This window comes from Phyllobates terribilis, unplaced genomic scaffold (assembly GCF_046119375.1).
Source record: "Phyllobates terribilis strain yellow unplaced genomic scaffold, ASM4611937v1 Scaffold_3__8_contigs__length_932513732, whole genome shotgun sequence".
NCBI classification, from domain to species: domain Eukaryota; kingdom Metazoa; phylum Chordata; class Amphibia; order Anura; family Dendrobatidae; genus Phyllobates; species Phyllobates terribilis.
Window position 1 is genome coordinate 735,567,114 of NW_027362763.1, and position 24,015 is coordinate 735,591,128.

The 24,015-nt window shown below is 39.3% G+C and overlaps 1 protein-coding gene and 1 long non-coding RNA gene across 16 annotated transcripts in view; one reads left to right on the top strand and one right to left on the bottom strand.

The window, feature by feature from the left end:
* The window catches only part of NRXN1 (neurexin 1), a 1,901,072-nt gene extending 1,879,342 nt beyond the window's left edge, over window positions 1-21,730 (bottom strand). For 5 of the 14 annotated variants that reach the window (XM_073672112.1, XM_073672111.1, XM_073672108.1 and 2 more), the window contains exons 1-2: window positions 21,557-21,728; window positions 18,226-19,510 (exon numbers count right to left, since the gene is read on the bottom strand). In XM_073672112.1, coding sequence (XP_073528213.1) covers window positions 18,226-18,949 — 724 coding nt within the window. In that variant the 5' untranslated portion in view covers window positions 18,950-19,510; window positions 21,557-21,728. Of the gene's footprint in view, window positions 1-18,225; window positions 19,511-19,805; window positions 19,933-21,050; window positions 21,230-21,455; window positions 21,480-21,556 lie in introns of those variants that run through there. The other 9 variants (XM_073672113.1, XM_073672109.1, XM_073672106.1 and 6 more) reach the window with 6 other exon arrangements.
* LOC141257515 (uncharacterized) overlaps window positions 20,424-24,015 on the top strand; it is a 28,679-nt gene continuing 25,087 nt past the window's right edge. Inside the window, exon 1 of one of the 2 annotated variants that reach the window (XR_012318077.1) lies at window positions 20,424-20,773. This is a non-coding gene — a long non-coding RNA (uncharacterized lncRNA). Of the gene's footprint in view, window positions 20,774-21,311; window positions 21,384-24,015 lie in introns of those variants that run through there. The other variant, XR_012318078.1, reaches the window with a different exon arrangement.

Genomic DNA, 24,015 nt, shown 5'->3' on the forward strand with positions numbered 1-24,015 from the left:
TGAAGGAACTCAGCATGAAGGTTGTTTTAAACATCTTGGAGAAATAACCACAGATCTCCTGTGGATGTCGCTTGTGCAAACACTTCTGTCTCTTCATGTAATCCCAGACAGACTTGATGATGTTGAGATCAGGATTCTGTGGGCAGGATCATTACATATAGGACTCCTTGTTCTTAAGGTAGCTCTTAATGACATTGACTGTATGTTTGGGGTCGTTTTCCTACTGCAGAATAAATTTGAGGGCAATCAGATGCCTCCCTGATGTTATTGCAGGATGGTGAAGTATCTGTCTGTATTTTCTCAGAAATAAGGACATCTTTATGTTACCCAAATTCCAACTCCATTTGCTGAAATGCAGTCCCATACTTGCAAGTACCCTCCATCCTTGCCTGAAGATACTCATTATTGTACCGCTCGCCAGTCCTTCACAAACTGATTTCTGATACAGGCAAATATTTCACATTTTCACTCACCAGTCCAGAGCACATGCTGCCATTTTTCTGTTTTTGTACATTTTTGAGTCAATTAGCCTTGCAATTCTTCCATGAAGACCACTTCTAGCCAGACTTCTCCAAATTCTAGAGGGCTCCCACTGATTGCTGTCGGTTTTGAGCAGATGGCACTGCTGGCCATCTTCTGATTTCAAAGAGAAGAAAGCATAATGTGTCTTTCATCTGCTACACTAAGTTTCCTTGCCCGACTATGGCATCTACGCTTCTCAACCTTGCTCACTTTTGGGTATCCTTAATGCTGAGAAATACAGACAGATTCTTATCTATCATGCAGTACCATAAAGGAGGCATCTAATTGGCCCCAAATTTATTAAGTAGCAGGACAATAACTCCAAACCTACAGCCAATGTCATTAAGAACTATCTTCAGCATAAAGAAGAACAAGGAGTCCTGAAAGTGATGATATGGCCCCCACAGAGCCCTGATCTCAACATCATTGAGTCTGTATGAGATTACAGAAGACTCCTACATCCACACAGGGTGTGTATTTAGTTCTCCAAGATGTTCGGAACAATTCCCTGCCAAGTTCCTTCAAAAACAATGTACAGGTGTACCTAGAAGAATTGTTGCTCTTTTGAAGGCAAAGGATGGTGGCACTTCTTGCCATTTGATGGATTGAAATGTTTGGTAATGTTACATTTATTGAAAGAAAAAGAGTACAATTTTATGAAAATCCACAATAGGTGTCAAGGACACCTAATATGGGATAAGAAGTGACTTTCTCTTTCCAGTCAGTTGACCTTCATCACCATGTCCTTTGGTGGCAGGGCCGTTAATTTTAGTGTTTTTTTTGGGAAGGGTGTAAAATGTAAATGATCAATTCATTTAAAATTAATGTATGCAAAAGGAAACCTTACATAAAGGACAATGAAATAAATCATTCTAGGTTGGTTTTAATGGACATAACTTTAATGACTTGTTAAAGAGTTTTTTTTTCCAGGATCTTTGGTCTCGCTAAGGCCCTTTAGCCTCTGAGCTAGAACAGCTGTCTTTTTTTGTCCTGGGTGACAGAATGTCTGTGTCAATAAACCCTACTACTACACATCCCATATGGACAGAGTGGCCTAGGCAACCCCTCTAATTGGAGAAAATCCAATTTTATACATAGTCCACAGCTGATAAAGTATTTTGCGATAAATTATTGTGATATCATCCTGTGTTTCATGATGGAAACAGACTAGTTTCATTGAGGCGGATTCTCTGCAGCACCAAAGGTTAATTGTTTCTCAGATGTATGTTCTAACTGTTTTTTTTTTAAAAAAGTATAAAAGGTCAGAGCTCTTCAGGCTCGATGCTAATGTCTGAATAGATGGGAAGTTGGAGGATTAAAGCTTTTCTAATATACATTAATGGTGGCTGAATTTTAGCATTAAAATGCAGCAATGGTTTGTAAATGACTAGAAATTGGATATGGCACAGCCAAAATGAAAAATACAGACTGTGGTGCAAAACATATAAGGGGAACGTGCCATAAAGAGTAACTGTTGTTTTAGTTTTTTTTTTAATAATACATGTGAAAATAAGAAACTTTCTAATATATCTTATTAGAAAAACCCACTTCTTTCTCATCCTGGACTGATCATTCATTCTCAAAATTCTCATTTCACTGTCTTCATTGAATACATATTTTCCCATTTTAAATTTGACAGTTGGTGCTCATAAAGTTCTATGGAAGACTGTAACTGACGTTTCAGGGGAACTTGCAGCAGAATGTCTGTGTCTGCCTCTAGCTCCTCTCCCTCCTCTCTCCATAGAACTTTAAAAGCACATTCCATCACAGTAATGTAAAAATCTGTCTTCACTGAATACAGATTTTACTCATGGACTGAAAGTGAAAAATGAATCCAGGAGGAGAAAGAAGCATTTATGGTTTTGTTTAAGTCAATCAATGAAACGACTTACAATCAGTATATTTGGGTGCTTTTTTTTTCACACTTTTTGTGAATTTATTTTGGTTTATGGCATTTTTATTAGGTGTGGAGTTTCTCATGCTTTCCCAGGCTTCTGTAAAGGACAAAATATGCATAAAAAATATGTGTGTAAATAAAGCCACAGAAAAGTGTGTAGAAAGTCTAAAGATATGAAAATATCACAAAACAGTATCTGTGACAGAAGTGTAAAATGACTTAAAGGGAATCTGTCAGAAAAAATTTACAGTGAATTTAACAGGAGCATGATATAGGGAAAAAGACCCTGATTCCAGTGATATGTCACGTAGTTTACTGCGAGCAACAGTTGTGATAAAATTACAGTTTTCTCTGCTACAGATCTAGAAGAGCTCAGTTGTTGAGCTCCATATAGCCCCACCCACATCACAGCTATATGTGTACATTGTATAGTGACAGAGAGCTGCTAATCAGTGGTGGGGCGAAGCTGGACCGGGAGGAACGAGACACCTAGTCCTCTAATGATAATCTCCTGCTAATAAAACACTGATTGTATTGAAACCGCAAAACACAGCCCAGTAAGTGACACATTGCTTGAAGATTGCATAGCAAAAACCTGCTGACAGATTCGCTTTAAAATAAACCTGATGAATGGACAATATTAACCAGACTATTTTAACCAAAACAGTTATATTTAGAGATTTTTTTATTTGCTAATTATTTACATAGAGGGTAGACAGGTGCAATTGTGCTTTGGGTGGTCCAGCTGTCAAAGCTGAAGTGTGTACGCTTCAAGGGTCTTATTCTAATTTGCTGTCAATATTTTTTTACTCAATATTTTGTTAGGGAATTGGACTCCGCAGTCACACACCCCAGATGTTATATTTCAGTGCTTTTCATTTTTTCCTATCTCAGTATCAGGATGAAATTCAGAGCCAGCTTAAGGTTAAGTTCACACGCCGAGTAATCATCCATTTGAAACAGATCAAGCAGCAATCTGGTGATAAAGAAAGTTGTGCAGATACAACTTTTTTGTTCGACTAGAAAAATGAATTCCAATTTAATCCGTTTTTTTTTAACACTGAAGTATATGGAAAATGGATCGGTTAAACAGCCACACATTTTTCTTTCAATTGAAAATGTTCCATTTTTCTCTTTCTGGATCAGTTTTAAATAGATGATTACTTGACAGATCATATGTCCAGTTGTATCTGTTAAATATTTATTCTTTCCACATCCAGTAAGTAAAATATGGATCCTTTTCAAATGAAAGAAAAACTGATGGCTATTTAACAGATCCGTATTCCATAGACTTCAAGGTTAGAAAAACGGATCCAGTTGAAATCAGCTTTTTAAGTGAGATAAAAGAGTTGTGTCTGCACAACTTTTTTGCCAACGGATCTCTGCTGATTACTAGACATGTCAACTTAGCCTAAGCTGTACGTGGGATCTCGGGTGACAAAATCCCCATTTCTCCCCTGTCTACCCAAACCTTCTATTGAAAAGTGAAAAATGTTTAACCATGGGCCTCTCAAGACCAATAGGACCCAGAATCTACACGGGTTTGCATGGTGCTATTGTTAGTCCTGATCAAATCTAAATACAAAATTGCATTAGAAAGCCTTCCTTGATTACTTTCTTCCCCGTTTGGTAAAATTAGTTTTTGGGGGAAAACGTAAGGACAAATAAGCCTCATTGGACAATTACTGAGGCAATCACTAACTGCAGTAGTGACCAATTTTAGCCAGTGACTGGCTATATATTTTTTTTCTGACGTATCCTGTGTATTGGCACAAAACCAAGAAGTATTTTAAAAAAGGCATTGAAAAACTGGAGCAAGTTCAGAGAAGAGCTATCAGGATGGTGAGCGGACTGCAAACTATGTCCTACGAGGAACGGTTACACGATCCGGGAATGTTTAGCTTGCAACAAAGAAGACTAAGAGGAGACTTAATAGCTGTCTACAAATATCTGAAGGGATGTCACAATGTACAGGGATCATCCTTATTATCATTTGCACATGGAAACCTGAGAAGCAATGGGATGAAACTGAAAGGGAGAAGATACATTTTAGATATTAAAAAAAGCGTTTTGACAGTGAAGGCGATCAGTGAGTGGAACAGGCGGCCACGAGAGGTGGTGAGTTCTCCTTCAATGGAAGTCTTCATACAGAGGCTGGACAGACATCTGTCTGAGATGGTTTAGTGAATCCTGCATTGAGCAGGGGGTTGGACACGATGACCCTGGAGGTCCCTTCCAACTCTAACAATCTAGGATTCTAAGTATGGCAAAGTGGATATTATCACGAAAAGGATGAGATTAGACGAGTATAAGCAAGGATTGTTATTCACACCAACGCGTTTTGGCACCCTTCTCAAGGTAAAAAAAAAAAGTGACACGCGTTGGTGTGAGTAAAAAACTTTACTTATACACTCCGGATCTCATCCTTTCCATAAGCGCAGCCTGCATATCATGATAATATCCACACTGCCAAACTACTATCTATATAATAATCTCCTCCAGCCACAGGGTTGCAACTACGGCACATTAGGCTTCTACAGTTTTTGGGTCCTTACACAACCCTTACAGGTGAGCACTATCATCACCCTCACCTCCATCTTATACCTTACGTTACTGCCCTATCTGCATTTGTCCCATCCAGATCTTCCCAAAACCAAGAAGTAGAGACCACCAGAGACTGGGTAAGCAATGGGAGATGTGGGGGATTAAGTAAATTATGGGAGAACATAATTTATTTACATTTTTTTTTTTTAGTCCGAGCCATTTTAAAATATTTTTTATCCCATGAACAACCCCTTCAAGCTTAGATGAAAATAATAATCGTTCTGTTCAGTAATTTGATAATTCAGTTTCAATTTTTAGTAAATAAAAAAGAAAAATAAAACCTAAAAAAAACAAATAATCTCTATCAAGATCAAGCAATTGCACTGAATATGCGATTAGCAATGTTTATGCCATATGTTTCTTCTTCTGCTCCTTGAAATAAATGTCATTAGAGATCAGTCTTGAGAACATAGGGGTGAGACCACAAGCTAATTCTAATGACTCTTCACACATGTATTAATCATTCATGTCCTCAAAACACAAGTGCAGCATTATTGGCATTCATAACAAACAGCTATTTCCAATTACAGCTAAATATTTCACAGATATTGATTTTTGACAGGAATGAGGCTAGAAAATTCTTTTCAAAGCAAATTTGTTAGCTGTGCAGGAAATTGCAAAAAAAAAAATATGGAACATGTTTTTATAATATTTTTTTTTCTATAAAGCTTTCACATAATTTTTTTTTTAAAACTGAAATGGGAAAAACTCTGTTCAGCTCTAATCACCGGAGGTGGAGATACAGAATTTGCCGGAAGTGGCTGAGATACGGTTGTTCTATAACTCTAGTTCTATAACTACCATTGATATCAAAGCATGCTGTTTCATTCAATGTGTAGAGGACTAAGGGTTGGAGATGAGTGAACCCGAATTGTAAAGTTTTGGGTTTGTACCAGACACCTAGTGTCTGGTGCTGAACTCTGAACATGGAGTTCTTCCGGATGTCTGTTTTAGTGTTCAGAATCGGGGAGGCGAGAGAGACCCCCTAGCCCTTACTATGACCATTTTACAGCACCAAAGTTCGGGTCTCTATTGACTTCTCTGGGGTTCGGGTTCGGCTAGAGTTCCGTACCTGAACCGAATTTTGAACTAAAAGTCGGTAAAACCTGACGAACCAGAACATCCACGGGTCCGCTCATCCCTAGAAGAGAGACATGAATGTTTTCGCCATATCCGAGAAAAACGGTTCAATTATTCTGATCAGAGTGGCACCAGCTTTTCTCGGACGTGGAGAGAAGAACAAAAACTCCTCCACCTTCTCCATTCTGTCAGTCCGTGAAAATCAGACCACACTCGGATGTCATCAGAGTGGAATCCAATTTTTTCATGGGCCCATAGACTTACATTGCCGATTTTGATGCGACACTCAAATCAAAATCGGACAAGTCTCCGATTTTTCACGCAGACCAGTCGGTCCGAGGAAAAATTGGACATGTGCACAACCCCACAGAATATCACAGGTATGAATACTATCCATTAAAACCACCGAGAAAATAGATCGTGTGTACGAACCTTAACTTAGACAATTTTGCACAGCGCTCGTTTGCTTAACTCAAAGACAGCGAGGACCCCGACTGAGCAATAAAACATGGCTCCCGAGCCCAAGTTTCTTCTCATTACGCTTAAAGATTTGAGATTAAAGGTACTGTGTCACCAGGTTTTTGCCACTTAATCTAAGAGCAGCACAACCTAGGGGCAGAAACAATGATTCCAGTTAAGTATCTCTTGCTGGGTTGTTTGCTGGTTAATCTGCAGGAGATTGGTGACTGATTCCATTCAAACCCTTCAATGGTAGGACACTTATTGGATACTTCCTGACTTGGTATTTAATCCTGAAGCACCATTCGACCTTGCACACGGCACAGTTCTGTAAAAATTAGTCCACAATCCAAGTTTCCACAATCATTGATGGTTTGGGGAGCCATGTCATCTGCTGGTGTAGGTCCACTGTGTTTTATCAAGACCAAAGTCAGAGCAGCCGTCTACCAGGAAATTTTAGAGCACTTCATGCTTCCCTTTGCCAACAAGCTTTTTGGAGATGGACATTTCAGGACTTGGCACCTGTCCACACTGCAAAAAGTACCAATACCTGGTTTATAAACAACACTATCACTGTGCTTGATTGGCCAGCAAACTCGCCTGACCTTAACCCCATAGAGAATCTATGGGGTATTGTCAAGAGGAAGATGAGAGACACCAGACCCAACAATGCTGAAGGCTGCTATCAAAGCAACCTGGGCTTCCATAACACCTCAGCAGTGCCACAGGCTGATCGCCTCCATGCCAAGCCGCATTGATGCAGTAATTGATGCAGAAGGAGCCCTGACCAAGTATTGAGTGCATTTACTGAACATACATTTCAGTAGTAGTAACATTTCTGATTTTAAAAACATTTTTCAAGCTGTTGTTATAAAGTATTCTAATTTACTGAGATAATGACTTTTGTGTTATCATTGGCTGTAAGCCATAATCATCACCATTAACAGAAATAAACACCTGAAATAGATCACTCTGTGTGTAAATACGCTATATAATATGAGTTTCACTTTTTGTATTGAAGAACTGAAATAAATTAACTTTTTGATGACATTCTAATTTTGTGAGTTGCACCTGTATTTGGCAGTCGGTTGAGATTATATAATCTATTTCCACCCTTGCTAAAGTTATTACATTGCTATTTTGCCACATATCTAAACTTGACTGTGGACCAAATTACAGACAAAAAAGAAATTTAATATCAAATTGATACAATTTGGCTACATATCTCTGCAGAAACAACTGTATCTGCTAACAACAGGGAGAAGAGTTACAGCCGTATGATTACAACTAATAGCTAAAAATGTGTTCTTGCGTAAAGTAAAATTCATTCATCCTTAAAGACAAGATCCATTTCAATAAATGGACATCCTCACCGCTATCAGCACTCCCTCTATCATCATGACAGGATAATCCCTGCATGTTAGAAGGGTCTCTTGACAAATAGCATATTGCAAAGTGTCCCCCTGCTGTGACCAGCAGCAATCAGCCGTAAACTGTTGGGAAATCTGAAAATAAGTGTTCAATTTTCCTGCAGTGCCCCCAGAGGAGAAATGAAGCACTACATAATGTTCAAATGTCAAAATAACGGGAAACTTATGTGTGTAACGCCGGACAGGACAGGTCCACCAGAGTAAACATCTGTTTACATGATTAACAATCAGATCGTAACTCCAGCAAATGATGTCAAACAAGTGTTTATATAGGATGAGAATCGTGAATTAAACAGTTGAATAGCGATGATCTTTATATCGTAACCCCGATCATCGTACCCCGTGTTCACACAGATAATCTGAAGTGTATTTGTGTTCGATGTTGAAATCCCATAAAGCTCCTTTCACACTGCGTTTTTTCCACATTAGTTGGTCCCATCAGAGCTTGTGTCTGAACACCCACCACCCGCAAAACAGGATTCTGGCGTATGTGCCAACCGAGCCATAGACTATAATGGTGCTGACAGAGTGAATGTGCACTCTGTTGTGCATCATTTTTGGGCATGTATGCCTACTGGAGGCGGACATTCAGTTGTAGTAGCCTGCGTTTGAGTGTCTGATTCCAGTAGCCAAATACGCCCGAAAATAATGCATGACAAAGCACACTTTGACTGTGTCGCCACCAATTTCGAGCTGTCGGTGCATACACCGAAATCCTGTTTTTCAGGGGGTTTATATGCAAGCCCCAATGGTACCAACGAACATGGGCAAAAACTTAATGTGAAAACAACCGTAGTGATAATAAGTATTTTGAACACTTGCCTTCATGAATTGATGCACAGATATTTCCGTTGATACTGCGAAAGGACAATTTAATTGAATTAGCAAATCGAACATTTGTACTCGTTCCAATGCTAGAACTGCTCCGGAACTATTTATTTCCTTGAAACATGGTCAACCCCATATAAGACTTGAATTTCCACTTCTCCTTTTCGTCAGTCAAATCGTTGAACGAGCGATCAACCTCCATTTACATTATACAATTTTCGAAAGTTGAACGATAATTTTTTTCTATCGCCTAAACAATTTCATGCACGACGAACGAGCGTTTTTAGACACAGTTCAGTCGCTGAACCCACTCACATTACACAGCTATCATGAACGATGGGTCATTACAGTTGGAATCTGACGGATTATCGGCCAATGTAAATGCAGTTAAAGTGGCATTTACAGTAGAAATTAGAGATTAGGATAATGAATGATCCCTCTTTACTAAAAGTGGGTTTACATGAACTAATTTGCGGCATTGATCACCCACCAATTGGTAAATATTTACCAATCAACATTTGCTTAATAATGTGCACTGAAAGGTCTGTAAAAAGGTTGTCAAAATTAGGCCTATTTACGTTGGAAAAGAGAAGGCTTAGGGGAGACCTCATAAACATGTATAAATACATCAGGGGGCAGTACAGAGATCTCTCCCATGACCTGTTTATACCAAGGATGGTGACAAAGACGAGGGGGCACACTATGCGTCTGGAGTAAAGGAGGTTCCTGCACCAGCATAGAAGGGGATTCTTTACGGTCAGAGCCGTGAGACTCTGGAACTCTCTGGGAGAGGAAGTGGTGATGTCCAACTCACTTAATGAGTTCAAGAGAGGCCTGGACGCCTTTCTTGAGAACAATAAAATTACATCTTATGCTTAGTGATAGTTAATTAATCCAGATTGGTGTCGGGAAGTGAATTTTTTCCTCAATGATGTCAATTGGCCTATACCGCATGTTTTTTTTTTGTTTGTTTTGTTTTTTTGTTGCCTTCCCCTGGATCAACGCTGCGGAATAGCTGCAGTGCACAAGAAATAGGCTGAACTGGATGGACGCTTGTCTTTTTTCGGCCTTATAAACTATGTAACTATGTAATAGATCGCTTATTATACATGGGCTGTCATTGTTCTCGGCAGTGTGAGTCCTGTTTACACAGGATGATACGCTGCCCAGAATGATATGTGATACATTTTTGTGCAGCACAAAAGATAATTTCTCTCAACAAATGAGCACTCTTTATTCGTTCATCGAGTGATCGGCAGCCTGTTTAGACAGCACGATTATCGAGATATAAGTGTCCCTATGAACGCTCATTTACGATAATCTTTCAGTGTAAATACCCCTAAGGCCACGTTCACACGTTCAGTATTTGGTCAATATTTTACATCAGTATTTGTAAGCCAAAACCAGGAGTGGGTGATAAATACAGAAGTGGTGACTTGTTTCTATTATACTTTTTCTCTGATGGTTCCGCTCCTCATTTTGGCTTATAAATACTGATGTAAAATACTGACCAAATACTGAACGTGCAAACGTGGCCTTACATGGACAATCCATTTATAGAAAATCTGTGATTTTGTGAATGACTAAAAAGCATCACATGACAAATAACAGTGTTACCTATCAACTGTGGAATCTTTTAACATAATTTATAACAAATTTTGACTATAGAGTGAAAAATAAAATAGAACCCCTAGAATTGCCTATAGGTACAGTAGACCCTAATTTTTGTTTCTTATTTCAGAGGGCAAAGAACACTAATAAGTTCTCTTTAAACATCTCTAGAACTTATATAAGTACATTTGTGGGTGTAAATAATTAAATAGACTGAAATATCAATCCTTCACATTGTAGGATGCTGATGGAGCTTGTACACGATAGCTAAAATAAAGTAGATTAGAAAGGGTTTCCTAACAACTAAAAAATCACATTCTTGCTGTAATCCAAGGGTAACGTTTCTCATTGCGGAGAATAACATGTCAAGCCTGACATGTCGAGGTGAGGAGACTTTTAAGCTGCAATGCTCTTCAGAGAGGAAGAGGACTAGAACCACTTCCTGTAGGTGTCGCTAGAGTTCTAGTCCTCTTCCTCTCTGAAGAGACAATTTGAATTCTTATTGTACCGTGTTAGCACCACTTTGGCACCTCCATTTACAGCGTTCTCCTATGTTCCCTGCTGTCCCCACAGACTATTGATCTGTTCTCTGGCTCAACATGACAATCGCAGCCAAATATTGGTTATAGCAGGAACACCATGGATGTAGTCAGTTCAACCCCATAAGGTCAATAAATCACCAAAATGAGAATGTGAATATGATTGTTTTTCTTTTTTTCATGATATTTTCCTGAATGTCGGATTTGATGTTATTGATTATATATCACGTTCAGGATTTTTCTTGAATCCGTCCATTGGGAAACACAAAATGCTGCAAATATGTAATGTAATAGTCCAACAATAAAAGTATGGAGGTGTGAAAACATTTCCCCTCTAGATGGACGTATGTACATACACGTGCAAATGGGGAGTGGGAACATGTGTAGGCCATATGTTATATGTGACGGGACAAAACCAGGGAGCAAAAATGACTGGCACATTTTCATTTTTTGCTATGGAGACATTTCTTGAATTTCAATTACAGTATATTACAAAAGTGAGTACACCCCTCACATTTTTTGTAAATATGTTATTATATCTTTTCATGGGACAATGCTGAAGATACTGTATGACACTTTGATCCAATGTAAAGCAGTCCATGTACAGCTTGTATAACTGTAAATTTGGAGCGACATACTTGGCCAATCCAAAAATATTTGCAAAAATATGAGAGGTGTACTCACTTTTGTGATATACTGTATATCTAATTGTTTACATATTTTAAGCATTTTAAGTAATATTTTAAGTATTTTAATTGCATCAAGCCACACATTAGATACATAAATACAAAAATACACTATATATAAACATATATATACATGTACAGTATATATATATATATATATATATATATATATATATATAATGAATATCTACTTGTTTTGTCTACTACTACTTAACTAATTGGTCATAGTAGTCTTCTGCTTACCGTTATAACTTACATTTATTGTCAATTTGATTGAAAATAAAGATACAGATGGAGCAAAGGTTATCATTACACCATCTCCATAAAATGTCACAGAAGGTTATCTCACAAGAGGGTATCTTAAAGGGGTTGTCCATCCTCAGGCTACAAGTCTGCAGTCACTTTATGTGCGCACACTGCACGCTGTGAGGATTCTCCTTTGTCGTCATCGGATGAGTGCAGTCATGTGACAGCAAGTATGTGATTTGCATACTCCCGGCCACATTCCAACTAAACGTGTCAGGCCTCACTCAGTCCATCTAGTCGGCATGTGACCGCTTGTATGCAAAGCACATACTTGCGGTCACATTCCCGCCGCTGAAGAATCCTCACAGCGTGCAATCTAAGGATTCACCAGTCGGCAGTCACATAGAATAAAAATAGAACTTGCCACTCATAGTAGATGAAAGAATAATGGTGATTTATTGAATAAATTCTTTTATTTATTTTTTTTCAACAAATCACCATTATTTTTTCATCCACTACGAGTGCCAAGTTCTATATTTATTATATATGGGGTGGGACCCTACTTGTGTTCCAAAGAAAATAGGAGTGCCTTATTCCAACTGTAGCCCAAGTCTGGACAACCCCTTTAATACTACACAAGCCAATAACCAATGTCAAAATAGGTGTTGAATTAAACTTTTTTGTGCAGTAATACTCCATTGCTTTTTTCTGAGTCAGTTTAACCTTTGCTAGATCTGTAAATGACACAAGAAAGTGACATAAGTTCAGAAGAAGGCATCAGCTACATACATCTTAATCACTGTAGGCTAATTACAATATGTCCTGATGCATGCACGCTCACTATGACCGAGTGTGCACGTGTGCTGAATGGAGAGGGGAGTAAGACACTGCCAGAAACTTTGAACAGTGGCGAATCTCCCCTGAAACAACAAAAGAATCAGGCTTTTAAAATCGGCAAGTCTAATGCTTTGTTACCCCGACGTTATCTTAGAGTCAGAAAGACCAAATTTTCACTTTAATAATGAAAAGCTTCAGTACTTTTTAGATTGGGAAAAAAAATAATTGAATAAAAAAAAAAGTTGAAAACTTAGACTAGAAATCCACATATCTATATGATTCTTCCTTATGCTGCCTTGCTGGTAAAAGTAGCCAATAGAAATAAGGACAAGTTCACACATTGTGGATTTGTCGCAGATTTCAGGTTCAGATTCCGCACTGCAGCTATTTACAGTACAACACAAGTAAATGGGTCTTTCAATATCCCAGTCACACATTGTAGAACTTGCGGATGTGTTACTTGCGGATTTCATTGTGGATTTATGAGCATATTTCTAATCAAATCCGCAGTGGAAATTTTCTGCAATGTGCGAGCATAGCCTGAGGGTTTAGTTTTGTGTAGCTATATAATTAAACACAATTATCCCTGATATTACTATGAAAGCTTCACAGTACACAGCAAATATAAGACATCTCTACAATCCCATATTTACAAATCAAAGGTGTTACAGACAGGGCTGTGGATTTGGAGTCGTGGAGTCGGTGCCCATTTTGGTGAAGTCAAGTTCGGTATAAAATGGACCGACTCCGAATCCTAAAATATAACATAAATTGGGTACAGTAGTTCAATGCAGTGTGTGGGGAATATTTATTCATAAGAATTTGGGAAAGTTATGAAATGTCCTATAAATGTCTGTCCTATTCCTGATCTAAGGGTCTAGACTTTTAGCAGAGATGAATCTGTGCTACAGTAAATTTATCACTTAAACATGAGCCATGGATGAGGGAGTCGGAGTCATGCAGTCAGAGTCGGTGCCATGGAAATTGAGGAGTCGGAAGCTTGGCTTACCGAATCCACAGCCCTGGTTACAGAGGTTGTCCACTACTTTATCATTGATGAGCTGTCCTTAGGATCGGTCATCAAAGACTGATCAGGCAGGGTCCAACATCCGGCACCCCCGCCGATCTGCTGTTCTCGGTGTCGGTGCCAGCCACTGGCCGGAAGTAATCAATTGCAGAGCTGCTCCATCTTCTGATAGTAGCCATGGCAGGGTACTGCACATCTGCCCCCTTTTCAAATCAATAGGAGGCAGATGTGTAGTTCCCTGCCAGGCCACTGTCAAAAGACCAAGCAGCTCCGCAATTGACCATTTCCGGCCAGCGACTGCCACCGACACAGAGAACCGCAGATCGGCGACGGTGCCGGGTGTCGGACCCAGACTGATCAAACAGTGATGATGAATGATAAAGTAGTGGACAAACTCTTTAATTCTATAACTTCATATGACCCTCTGGCCACCTATTCATTTAGAATAATCATTTCCAAACTAAGTTATCGAAAAAGCCATTCATTCTAACCTCAGGCTCGTTAGCACTTATAATGACCAGATATGGTAGCCATGTAGAAGTACCGCTATAGGAACCTAAATTATAGTAACATAATTTATGCAAATTAGCAGGTATTTATGTTTGTATGTAAATGTTTCATGGATATATAGATATTCAATAAGTATCAGAGAGATTATATCCGTGTCATACATTGACCCTCTCTATGGCTAATGAGAACATTTTCAATGAAAACCATTAAAATCTCCATTTTCCAACAAAGGAGAATGCAAATAGTGCAAAGTCTTCCATTTTTCATGTATCTGTGTATAATATTTGCTTATTGAAAGGGGCTTTCCAGTCTCCAAAAATTATCAACTAATCACTGGATCGGTGATGATTGTTAGATAGGTGGCGGATCAACTGGAGCAATCGTCAATAGGCTTAGACAATGAATCGAGCAGCAGCATTCATGTATGACCGGCAATTCTAGTCAATGCCTCTTGGCCAAGTTTTTTGTGTGGCCTACGCTGGTATAACAATTAGGACCTATTCAGTGGAAAGGTGATAATATATGGAGACTGGAACACACTGTTTAATTAACATATTTTAAGACAAATGAGGTCAATTTCATGACATTAAGATTCCTAATGAGAAAAGTGTGATTCTGTTATTCATGAAAACCCTAAACATGTAGGATATACAAGGGTAAAGTCATGAGTTCCTTCGCCGTGCTTTATGTAGATGTATTAATGGTAATCATTAATGATATTGTCGGATGCATCACCCAAGTGAAGTATAAAGTTGTCGACTACAGACAACCGGACCACCCATTCTCTGAGCCGCTCCAGCTGCTGTCACCTTTCTGCGTCCAACAATATCATTGGAGGTTGTCATTAAGATACAGTATAATATCCATCCTTATTGTAATTTAGAACCCAAATGAGATTAATTAGTATAAAGAAATTGGAATCCATTATACCTTCTGATTTATTATTATTTATTTTATGTATATATTTATGTATGAGATGTTTGAGCATTTAGAATAACTAAATATTATTGTAGAAAATGCAGAAACAGAAATGAAACAAGCACATTATTGTAGTCACTTTACGAGCAAAACAAAAAATCTAGATAATGGGGGTGGAAATGTGAGGATTTTCATACACAACCCTATTACGGTAATTCTTTATTCGCCTCTTAAGGCCCATATATACAGTACAGACCAAAAGTTTGGACACACCTTCTCATTTAAAGATTTTTCTGTATTTTCATAACTATGAAAATTGTACATTCACACTGAAGGCATCAAAACTATGAATTAACACATGTGGAATTATATACTTAACAAAAAAGTGTGAAACAACTGAAAATATGTCTTATATTCTAGGTTCTTCAAAGTAGCCACCTTTTGCTTTGATGACTGCTTTGCACACTCTTGGCATTCTCTTGATGAGCTTCAAGAGGTAGTCACCGGAAATGGTCTTCCAACAATCTTGAAGGAGTTCTCAGAGATGCTTAGCACTTGTTGGCCCTTTTGCCTTCACTCTGCGGTCCAGCTCACCCCAAACCATCTCGATTTGGTTCAGGTCTGGTGACTTTGGAGGCCAGGTCATCTGGCGTAGCACCCCATCACTCTCCTACTTGGTCAAATAGCCCTTACACAGCCTGAAGGTGTGTTTGGGGTCATTGTCCTGTTGAAAAATAAATGATGGTCCAACTAAATGCAAACCAGTTGGAATAGCATGCCGCTGCAAGATGCTGTGGTAGCCATGCTGGTTCAGCATGCCTTCAATTTTGAATAAATCCCCAACAGTGTCACAAGCAAATCATCCCCACACCATCACACCTCCTCCTGCATGCTTCACGGTGGGAACCAGACATGTAGAGTCCATCCGGTCACCTTTTCTGCATCACACAAAGACACGGTGGTTGGAACCAAAGATCTCAAATTTGGACTCATCAGACCAAAGCACAGATTTTCACTGGTCTAATGTCCATTCCTTGTGTTCTTTAGCCCAAACAAGTCTCTTCTGCTTGTTGCCTGTCCTTAGCAGTGGTTTCCTAGCAGCTATTTTACCATGAAGGCCTGCTGCACAAAGTCTCCTCTTAACAGTTGTTGAAGAGATGTGTCTGCTGCTAGAACTCTGTGTGGCATTGACCTGGTCTCTAATCTGAGCTGCTGTTAACCTGCGATTTCTGAGGCTGGTGACTCGGATAAACTTATCCTCAGAAGCAGAGGTGACTCTTGGTCTTCCTTTCCTGGGGCGGTCCTCATGTGAGCCAGTTTCTTTGTAGCGCTTGATGGTTTTTGCAACTGCACTTGGGGACACTTTCAAAGTTTGCCTAAGTTTTCGGACTGACTGACCTTCATTTCTTAAAGTAATGATGCCCACTCATTTTTCTTTACTTAGAATTTGTATTATGGCAAGAAAAAAACAGCTAACAGTCTATTCAGTAGGACTATCAGCTGTGTATCCACCTGACTTCTGCACAACACAACTGATGGTCCCAACCCCATTTATAAGGCAAGAAATCCCACTTATTAAACCTGACAGGGCACACCTGTGAAGTGAAAACCATTTCAGGTGACTACCTCTTGAAGCTCATCAAGAGAATGCCAAGAGTGTGCAAAGCAGTCATCAAAGCAAAAGGTGGCTACTTTGAAGAACCTAGAATATAAGACATATTTTCAGTTGTTTCACACTTTTTTGTTAAGTATATAATTCCACATGTGTTAATTCATAGTTCTGATGCCTTCAGTGTGAATGTACAATTTTCAAAGTCATGAAAATACAGAAAAATCTTTAAATGAGGTGTGTCCAAACTTTTGGTCTGTACTGTACATGAGACTATTGTCGGCTGCACCTGCCGATGCAGACTGGTTCGGAAGACCGTCTAATGGGTATGGGGGAGCCAGCCAATGGCACATGTCTGATTTCAGACTGCCAATCACATTGTCCTCCCTGAGATAAACAGCCAGTCGGCGGCTTTCTCACAGAGATTATAAGAGGGCTCCGTACAACGTACAGTCCCGTGTATGGCAGGGTTGGCTGAGATGGCTGTCAACCAAACGTTCGGCCAAAACATAGTTCAGCTGACAATCACCTAATGTGTATGTTGGGCTTTAGTTGGAGGACAACCCAGGTTGCTCCATGGGTCCAAGCCTATCCCAATGATATCCATCAGCAGAAAAAATGAAGACCATAATGATCACTGCTCTACCGCTATACTTTTTTTTTGCACTCTTATTTCATTTCCACTGCCTGTAATCTCCTCAATTGTTGGGGATCTTTTAATAACAGAGACAGGGCCTTCTTCAGGGTCTGGGAGCCATAGCAGCCGCTATCTCTATTACCTTACATGAAGGGTGAATATACAAGGGGGGCAAAAGTTGCAATGACACAAATGGCCTAGTGCAAGAGGGCCCCATTGGCTCCTCTGACACATTTGCCAGTATTATAAGTGCAGGGTTACAAATTTTGCATTGGGTTCAGGGGGCTCTAAGTTATTCCTCCACCCACTGCTGTAAATTTGGGTGAAACCCTGCTTGTTATTAGTGAAAAATTCCTGCTTATGAAAATATAAAACCTCACTTTATAAAGATTCTAATTGTATTTGTATCAAAGTAGGGCTCCTCAAATACAAATGCTACAGACAATGTGCATATATCCAAGCAAAGACTTAGCTCCGTCTATGCAAAATAGGTAAAAGTCCTTTTCACATTAATACAGTATGTGTTGCTTTTTTATTTTTCATTTGGGTGATGCAAAGACCTTCATTTTTCTTCCCTACTTTTCTACGACAACAGAATGACAAACACTGTAGAAACTATTCAAATAAAGAGCAAGCAACGATAAATAAGGACTGGCTAGGAAAAAGGGGTATCAACTAAAATAAAACAAAAAATATCTACAAACATGCAAGTGCCCTTGAACTGCTTAGTCATGTCCACAGATTATATGACTGAACAATTAGGACCAGAGGGAATGTATTCTTACCTTCACTGCAGTCTTTGCCTTGGAAACCAGTCTTGGAGCAATCACACATGGCTTCTTTGTCGACGACTGAGCAAATTCCTCCATTCAGACACACTTGTTCTTTGTCGCATGGGTTTGTAGTGTCCTCCACAGTGACAAGGTGGCTTGATACAGGAGATGAATCGGAAAAATTGACCCGGACATCCCTCATCCAGCCCTCAAAGGGACTATGGTCTTTCACTGCTGGAAAGGTTAGTTTTAAAGTAGAAGATCTTAGCTCTGGAGGGATCCCGCCTATAAAGAGGCTACTGAACACCGTCATGTCTCTCCGTTTTGACTTTACTTCTACCCATTTGCTCTCCTTGTCTAAAATTAATGTGGTGTTCTTAAAATTTCTCTTAATTACTACCGAATGCCAATTGCTGTCATTGACAGCCAGGTCTGTCAGAAGAGAAGCTGGTTCAGCACAAAAAATGGAAAAACTCAACTTCAACCTGCCTTCATAGAGAATGAGTTCCAAAAAGTCACAAAAACCCTCATCGTCAAAGTAGATAACAAGTCCACTTGATTTTTTGGTCTTCATGTTAAAACTCATTTCGCTTTCACAACATGCATTCCACTTGGGGAAGCGAGTCCACTGGCCTTCTGTTCCGGGAAATTCCAGACCACAACCAATATCTACCATGCATCCAAGAATAAGGATCATCCACATTATTAGGACCCCTTGTTTAAGAACACTAGCCATCTTTAATGACTTAATGTCTTCAGGGTCCTTTAAATTGCGTAGATCTTCCAGATTGCCTTTTTTTGTGGTAACTATCCAAAATATTATGGTCCTTTCTTTTTTTTTCTTATCTGAGCAGGCTACCTGTGGTCAGTCAACAGTGGGATAGACCAAACAACTATGCTTGATAATTAACCTAAAATGAAATGCTTTTTAATTCTAATGATTCATTGTAATATGCATGATGGATCCCAATTCTTTCTCAACAGTATTTCGGTAAAAGTCCAGCCTCCGAATTGAAAAAAAAAAATAATCTCTTCCTATATTACCAAGAGCTAAGCATACACTCTTCTTTTCATCTGTCACTTAAATCCCATGCTAAGTGTAGATCATGGACAAGATGCCATGACACTACAAAAGAGGACATGAATCATCACTCATAACGTTCCAAGATCCTTCTCTCCCAGTCAGGCAGAAATGATGTTCAAGGAATCGACAAGAAAATCTTAAGAATTCTTCTTCTTTCCTTTCCACAACAACAACGCGATCCCAGTCATAAGTGAGTTAATCCAACCCATCAATCTGAAAACAATTCGAATATGGTAAATATTTACATTGTAAATAATCGTCGGATACATGTGATACATTGTAACAAAACAAGAACATCCTACCACATTAAAGCTATTACTTTTTATCTATATCTTATACCCTATGAAGAATAAAATCCATACAAAGCTATCAGCCGCTTCCACTGTGTTTGGAAACAAGATGAGGGAGAGCCCTATCTTAGCAGGTACTTGCAAGCTAAGACGCTAGCATTTAATTTTCACAAGGTGAGGCAGGATGTGAATGAATACTGAATAGATGTAATAATCACCATATCAGGCATTATTTCCTCGGCTCCCTCGCCTCTTTTCTCCCCTTAGTATTACCCATGATCGCTACAACTGCAAATAAAAAATCCAATTTTGTCTCATGTACTCTTAGCTTCCCCACCATCCCACACAAATTTCAGAGCTCACAGGGCCCTTCGCCTTGCTAAAGGGTTAATCCCACCCCCCACATAAAATCATTTACTCCTTATTAAGGGGACACTGCACTCTTTAGACGGCATAAACCCTTCATGATCATCAGTACAGCTGTTACATCTCTCACTTGTGAGCTCCAGGATTTAAGCAGAAATCCACATGTTATTCAGAGAACAGCCACCGATAACACATCTGTCACTTTGGTTTTATTTAAAATAATGTTTTAATGTTTTTTTTTGGGGGGGGGGGGGGAGTATTTTTTTTTCTTCCTTCCTTAAATCAGTCAAAGCAGGAACAAGACCAGCGATGGTCAAGAAGAAGGTCGTCGATGTACATAAAATCCCACCGTTTCAAGCCTTAATTTATAGCCTAGACATGGCAGCTCAATGTCTAATTAACACCTTTTTTTTTCTTTACAAGCAGAAACCATCTATAATTTATTGCACTGCATCGAGCTGCCATTTCGAGCTTTAACCACAAATGACCAGAACAAGGTGATCCCTAAACCGCCACATTTAGAAAAAAAAAATGCCAATGGGCAAAGTTCCTGCATTAATGCACTGAGGTGGCACCACCACCAGGCATTCTCCTTCTAATACAGAGACAGCTCTACAGTAAATCCACTCGGTGATTATGTCTGCAAGCAAAACACCCCTTTTTTTTTTTTTTTGTGGCGAAAAAAAATCTAGCGACATCAATCAAACCTTAAATTAGGGGGGGATTACAAGGAGCGAGAATAAGACGGGTGATCGGAAGAAAACGGCACAACGTGTTGTATTTTATGCGATGCCATGATTAAACCTATGGATGTGTAGAGGTGAGTTACTCTACCATTGCCTCGTTATAATACCAATCTCGTTAGTCTCTGGTGTTTTTGCAATAACCGGGGCTTTATCTCACAGGAACATAATAGCATGTTAAGTTGACCTGTCACATTCCCACCACCGATGGGCTGAGATCAGAAGTCACACCTGTCATGGACATTCATGACATCTACAATTTTTCAAGGGGGTATGCTGACTTCTCTGGGAGCTTCAGAAGACCCCCCCCCCCCATCCCAAGAAACCACAGGGTGGGAATGATGCCCACCATACCCCAGGGCTCTGGCAGGCACAGCATCATCCCATAAATCTTTCCTCTCATTTCATCATCATATTTCTTGTTCTTCATCCATCCCTGCTTGAAATGATTGATTTTCTGGATCGGTCTGCTTCCCCTAGAAATCCAGGGCTGCTCCTGCACCCCCTCCACCTCTATAATGGGGAGCAGGGAAATAATGCAGCTGACATATAGCACTAGGGGTGCAACATCCCAGATCAGCCTAATCCACCCACCCCTCCCATCTTTTTTTTTCATTATTCCGTCGCATAGACATTACGAAGACAGCAGAATCCAGAATAAGGAGACTCTGCTCCATCTCCCAGCAGGTAATAAGACATTACCGCAGACAAGTTGCCACCTCTGCTCCATCACCTCCCCAGCAGCAGCAGCAGCGGTACCTGCTCAATATGCCGTGCGCACCCACCCGAGCAGCTCCCAGCATCTCCTCCACAGACAGCCCCCCGCACAGGGCGAGGACGGCAGCGGCGCAGCACGTTACCTGCAGGCTTATCCCTTATGGCTGCAATGGCTCTTGTCAAGGAAAAATTGCCCAGGTCTTAGGGTACAGAGGGAGAGCTCTGCCTTTTCAGCGGCTCCAAGCTTGTGCTCCTATCTCCAGGAGTGAAGGAGGGGACTGACACTGAGAGGAGGGGCGCACACGACGCCTGGCGCTGTCCGTCTGCAGACCGAGGCGGGGTCTTCCCAGGCTCTGCTGCGGCACCACGGACAGCGCCGGCTCCTCAGCCACCGGCAGCAGCGGCTCCGTCATCCGGGGGCGATCAATACACAGAGCAGGCAGACATGCAGGGCATGGACCGAGCCCGGGTGCTGGGGAAGCCGGGGGGGACTGCTGTGTATAGGGGAGGAAGAGAGCAGAGAGGGAGAGAAAGATAGATGAGATGGAAAGATAGATGATAGATAGATAGATAGATAGATAGATAGATAGATAGATAGATAATGAGATAGATAGTAAGATGGATAAATAGATGATAGATAGATAGATAGTAAGACAGAGAGATAGATGGATAGATAGATAGATAGATAGATGATAGATAGATAAATAGATAGATAGATAGATAGATAATAGATAGGTAGATAGATAGATGATAGGTAGATAGATAGATAGATAGATAGATAGATAATAGATAGATAGATAGATAGATAGATAGATAAATAGATGAGATGGGTAGAGAGAGAGAGAGGGAGAGAAAGATAGATGAGATGGATAGATAGATAGATAGATGATAGATAGATAAATAGATAGATAGATAGATAGATAATAGATAGGTAGATAGATAGATGATAGGTAGATAGATAGATATATAGATAATAGATAGATAGATAGATAAATAGATGAGATGGGTAGAGAGAGAGAGAGGGAGAGAAAGATAGATGAGATGGATAGATAGATAGATAGATAGATAGATAGATAGATAGATAGATAGTAAGATAGATAGATAGATAGATATATAGATAGATAGATAGATAGATAGATAGATAGATAGATAGTAAGATAGATAGATGATATGGGTAGAGAGAGGGAGAGAAAGATAGGTGAGATGGATGGATAGATAGATAGATAGATAGATAATGAGATAGATAGTAAGATGGATAAATAGATGATAGATAGATAGATAGATAGAAAGAAAGATAGATAGATAGATGAGATGGGTAGAGAGAGAGAGGGAGAGAAAGATAGATGAGATGGATAGATATATAGATGATAGATAGATGAGATGGATAGATAGATGATAGATAGGTAGATAGATAGATGATAGGTAGACAGATAATGAGATAGATAGATGAGATGGGTAGAGAAAGATGAGATCGAGAGAGATGATAGAGGGAGAGAGATAGATGAGATGGATAGGTAGAATAGATAGATAATAGATTATATATGGCTAGAAAGATAGATATGAGCTAGAGAGAGATGATAGAGAGAGGTAGATAGATATGAGATAGAAGATAGAGAGCAGGAGAGATAGAAAGAAGGAGAGAGACAGATAGATGAGATAGATAAATATATATTAGATAGATAGATAGATAAAGAGAGGGATAGAGATAGATAGATAGATACGAATAAATAGATGATAGAGAGAGATATATATGGATAGACAGATAGATATGAAATAGAGAAAAAAATAGAATGATAGAAGGAGAGCGTAGATAGATGACAGCGAAAGAGATAGGTAAATAGATAGAAAGAGGGATAGATAGATAAAGGGCTACAAAGGTATATAGTGGAGATAGATGGGGTAGAAAGATATTGGATAGATACATAGATATCTTAGCTAGATAGATAGATAGATAGATAGATAGATAGATAGATAGATAGATAGATAGATAGATAGATAGATAGATATGGACTTCTATAGCTCCCACCATGGATGTGCTGTGCCCCCCATCCATTGTTCCTATAGTCCCTATTACCTACTGCATACTTGCTTTGGCAAAACTAATGTGTATTTGGTCAATAAAGCTTCTTTGAATTTGATAGCTAGATAGAATGATTGATAGGAAAAATATATATAACATAGATATTCAATAGAGATATATAGCAAGGTATAAACAGAAAGATAGAGAGATAGATAGATGACAGATAAAGAGTTAGATAAATAGGAGTAAAATAGATTAATAGATACATAAATGATAGATAGACACTGTGGAAAGATAGATATTCAGTGGCAAAATAGATGATAGATAGATAGATAGATAGATAGATAGATAGATAGATGATAGAGAAAAATAGGAGCAGCACCATCACAATCTAAGGGTGCAAATCCAAATCTGACTTCAACCAGATCTATAATAAATGAAGGCCAAAAAATGGCAGCACTCCTCCAATAAGAGAAAAAAATCAGGTTCCTTTATTAGTGCATATGCAATAGCAACGTTTCAGTTCCTCCTTGAACCTTTCTCAAGCGATCAGAAGGTTCCAAGAAGAACTGAATTGTTGTT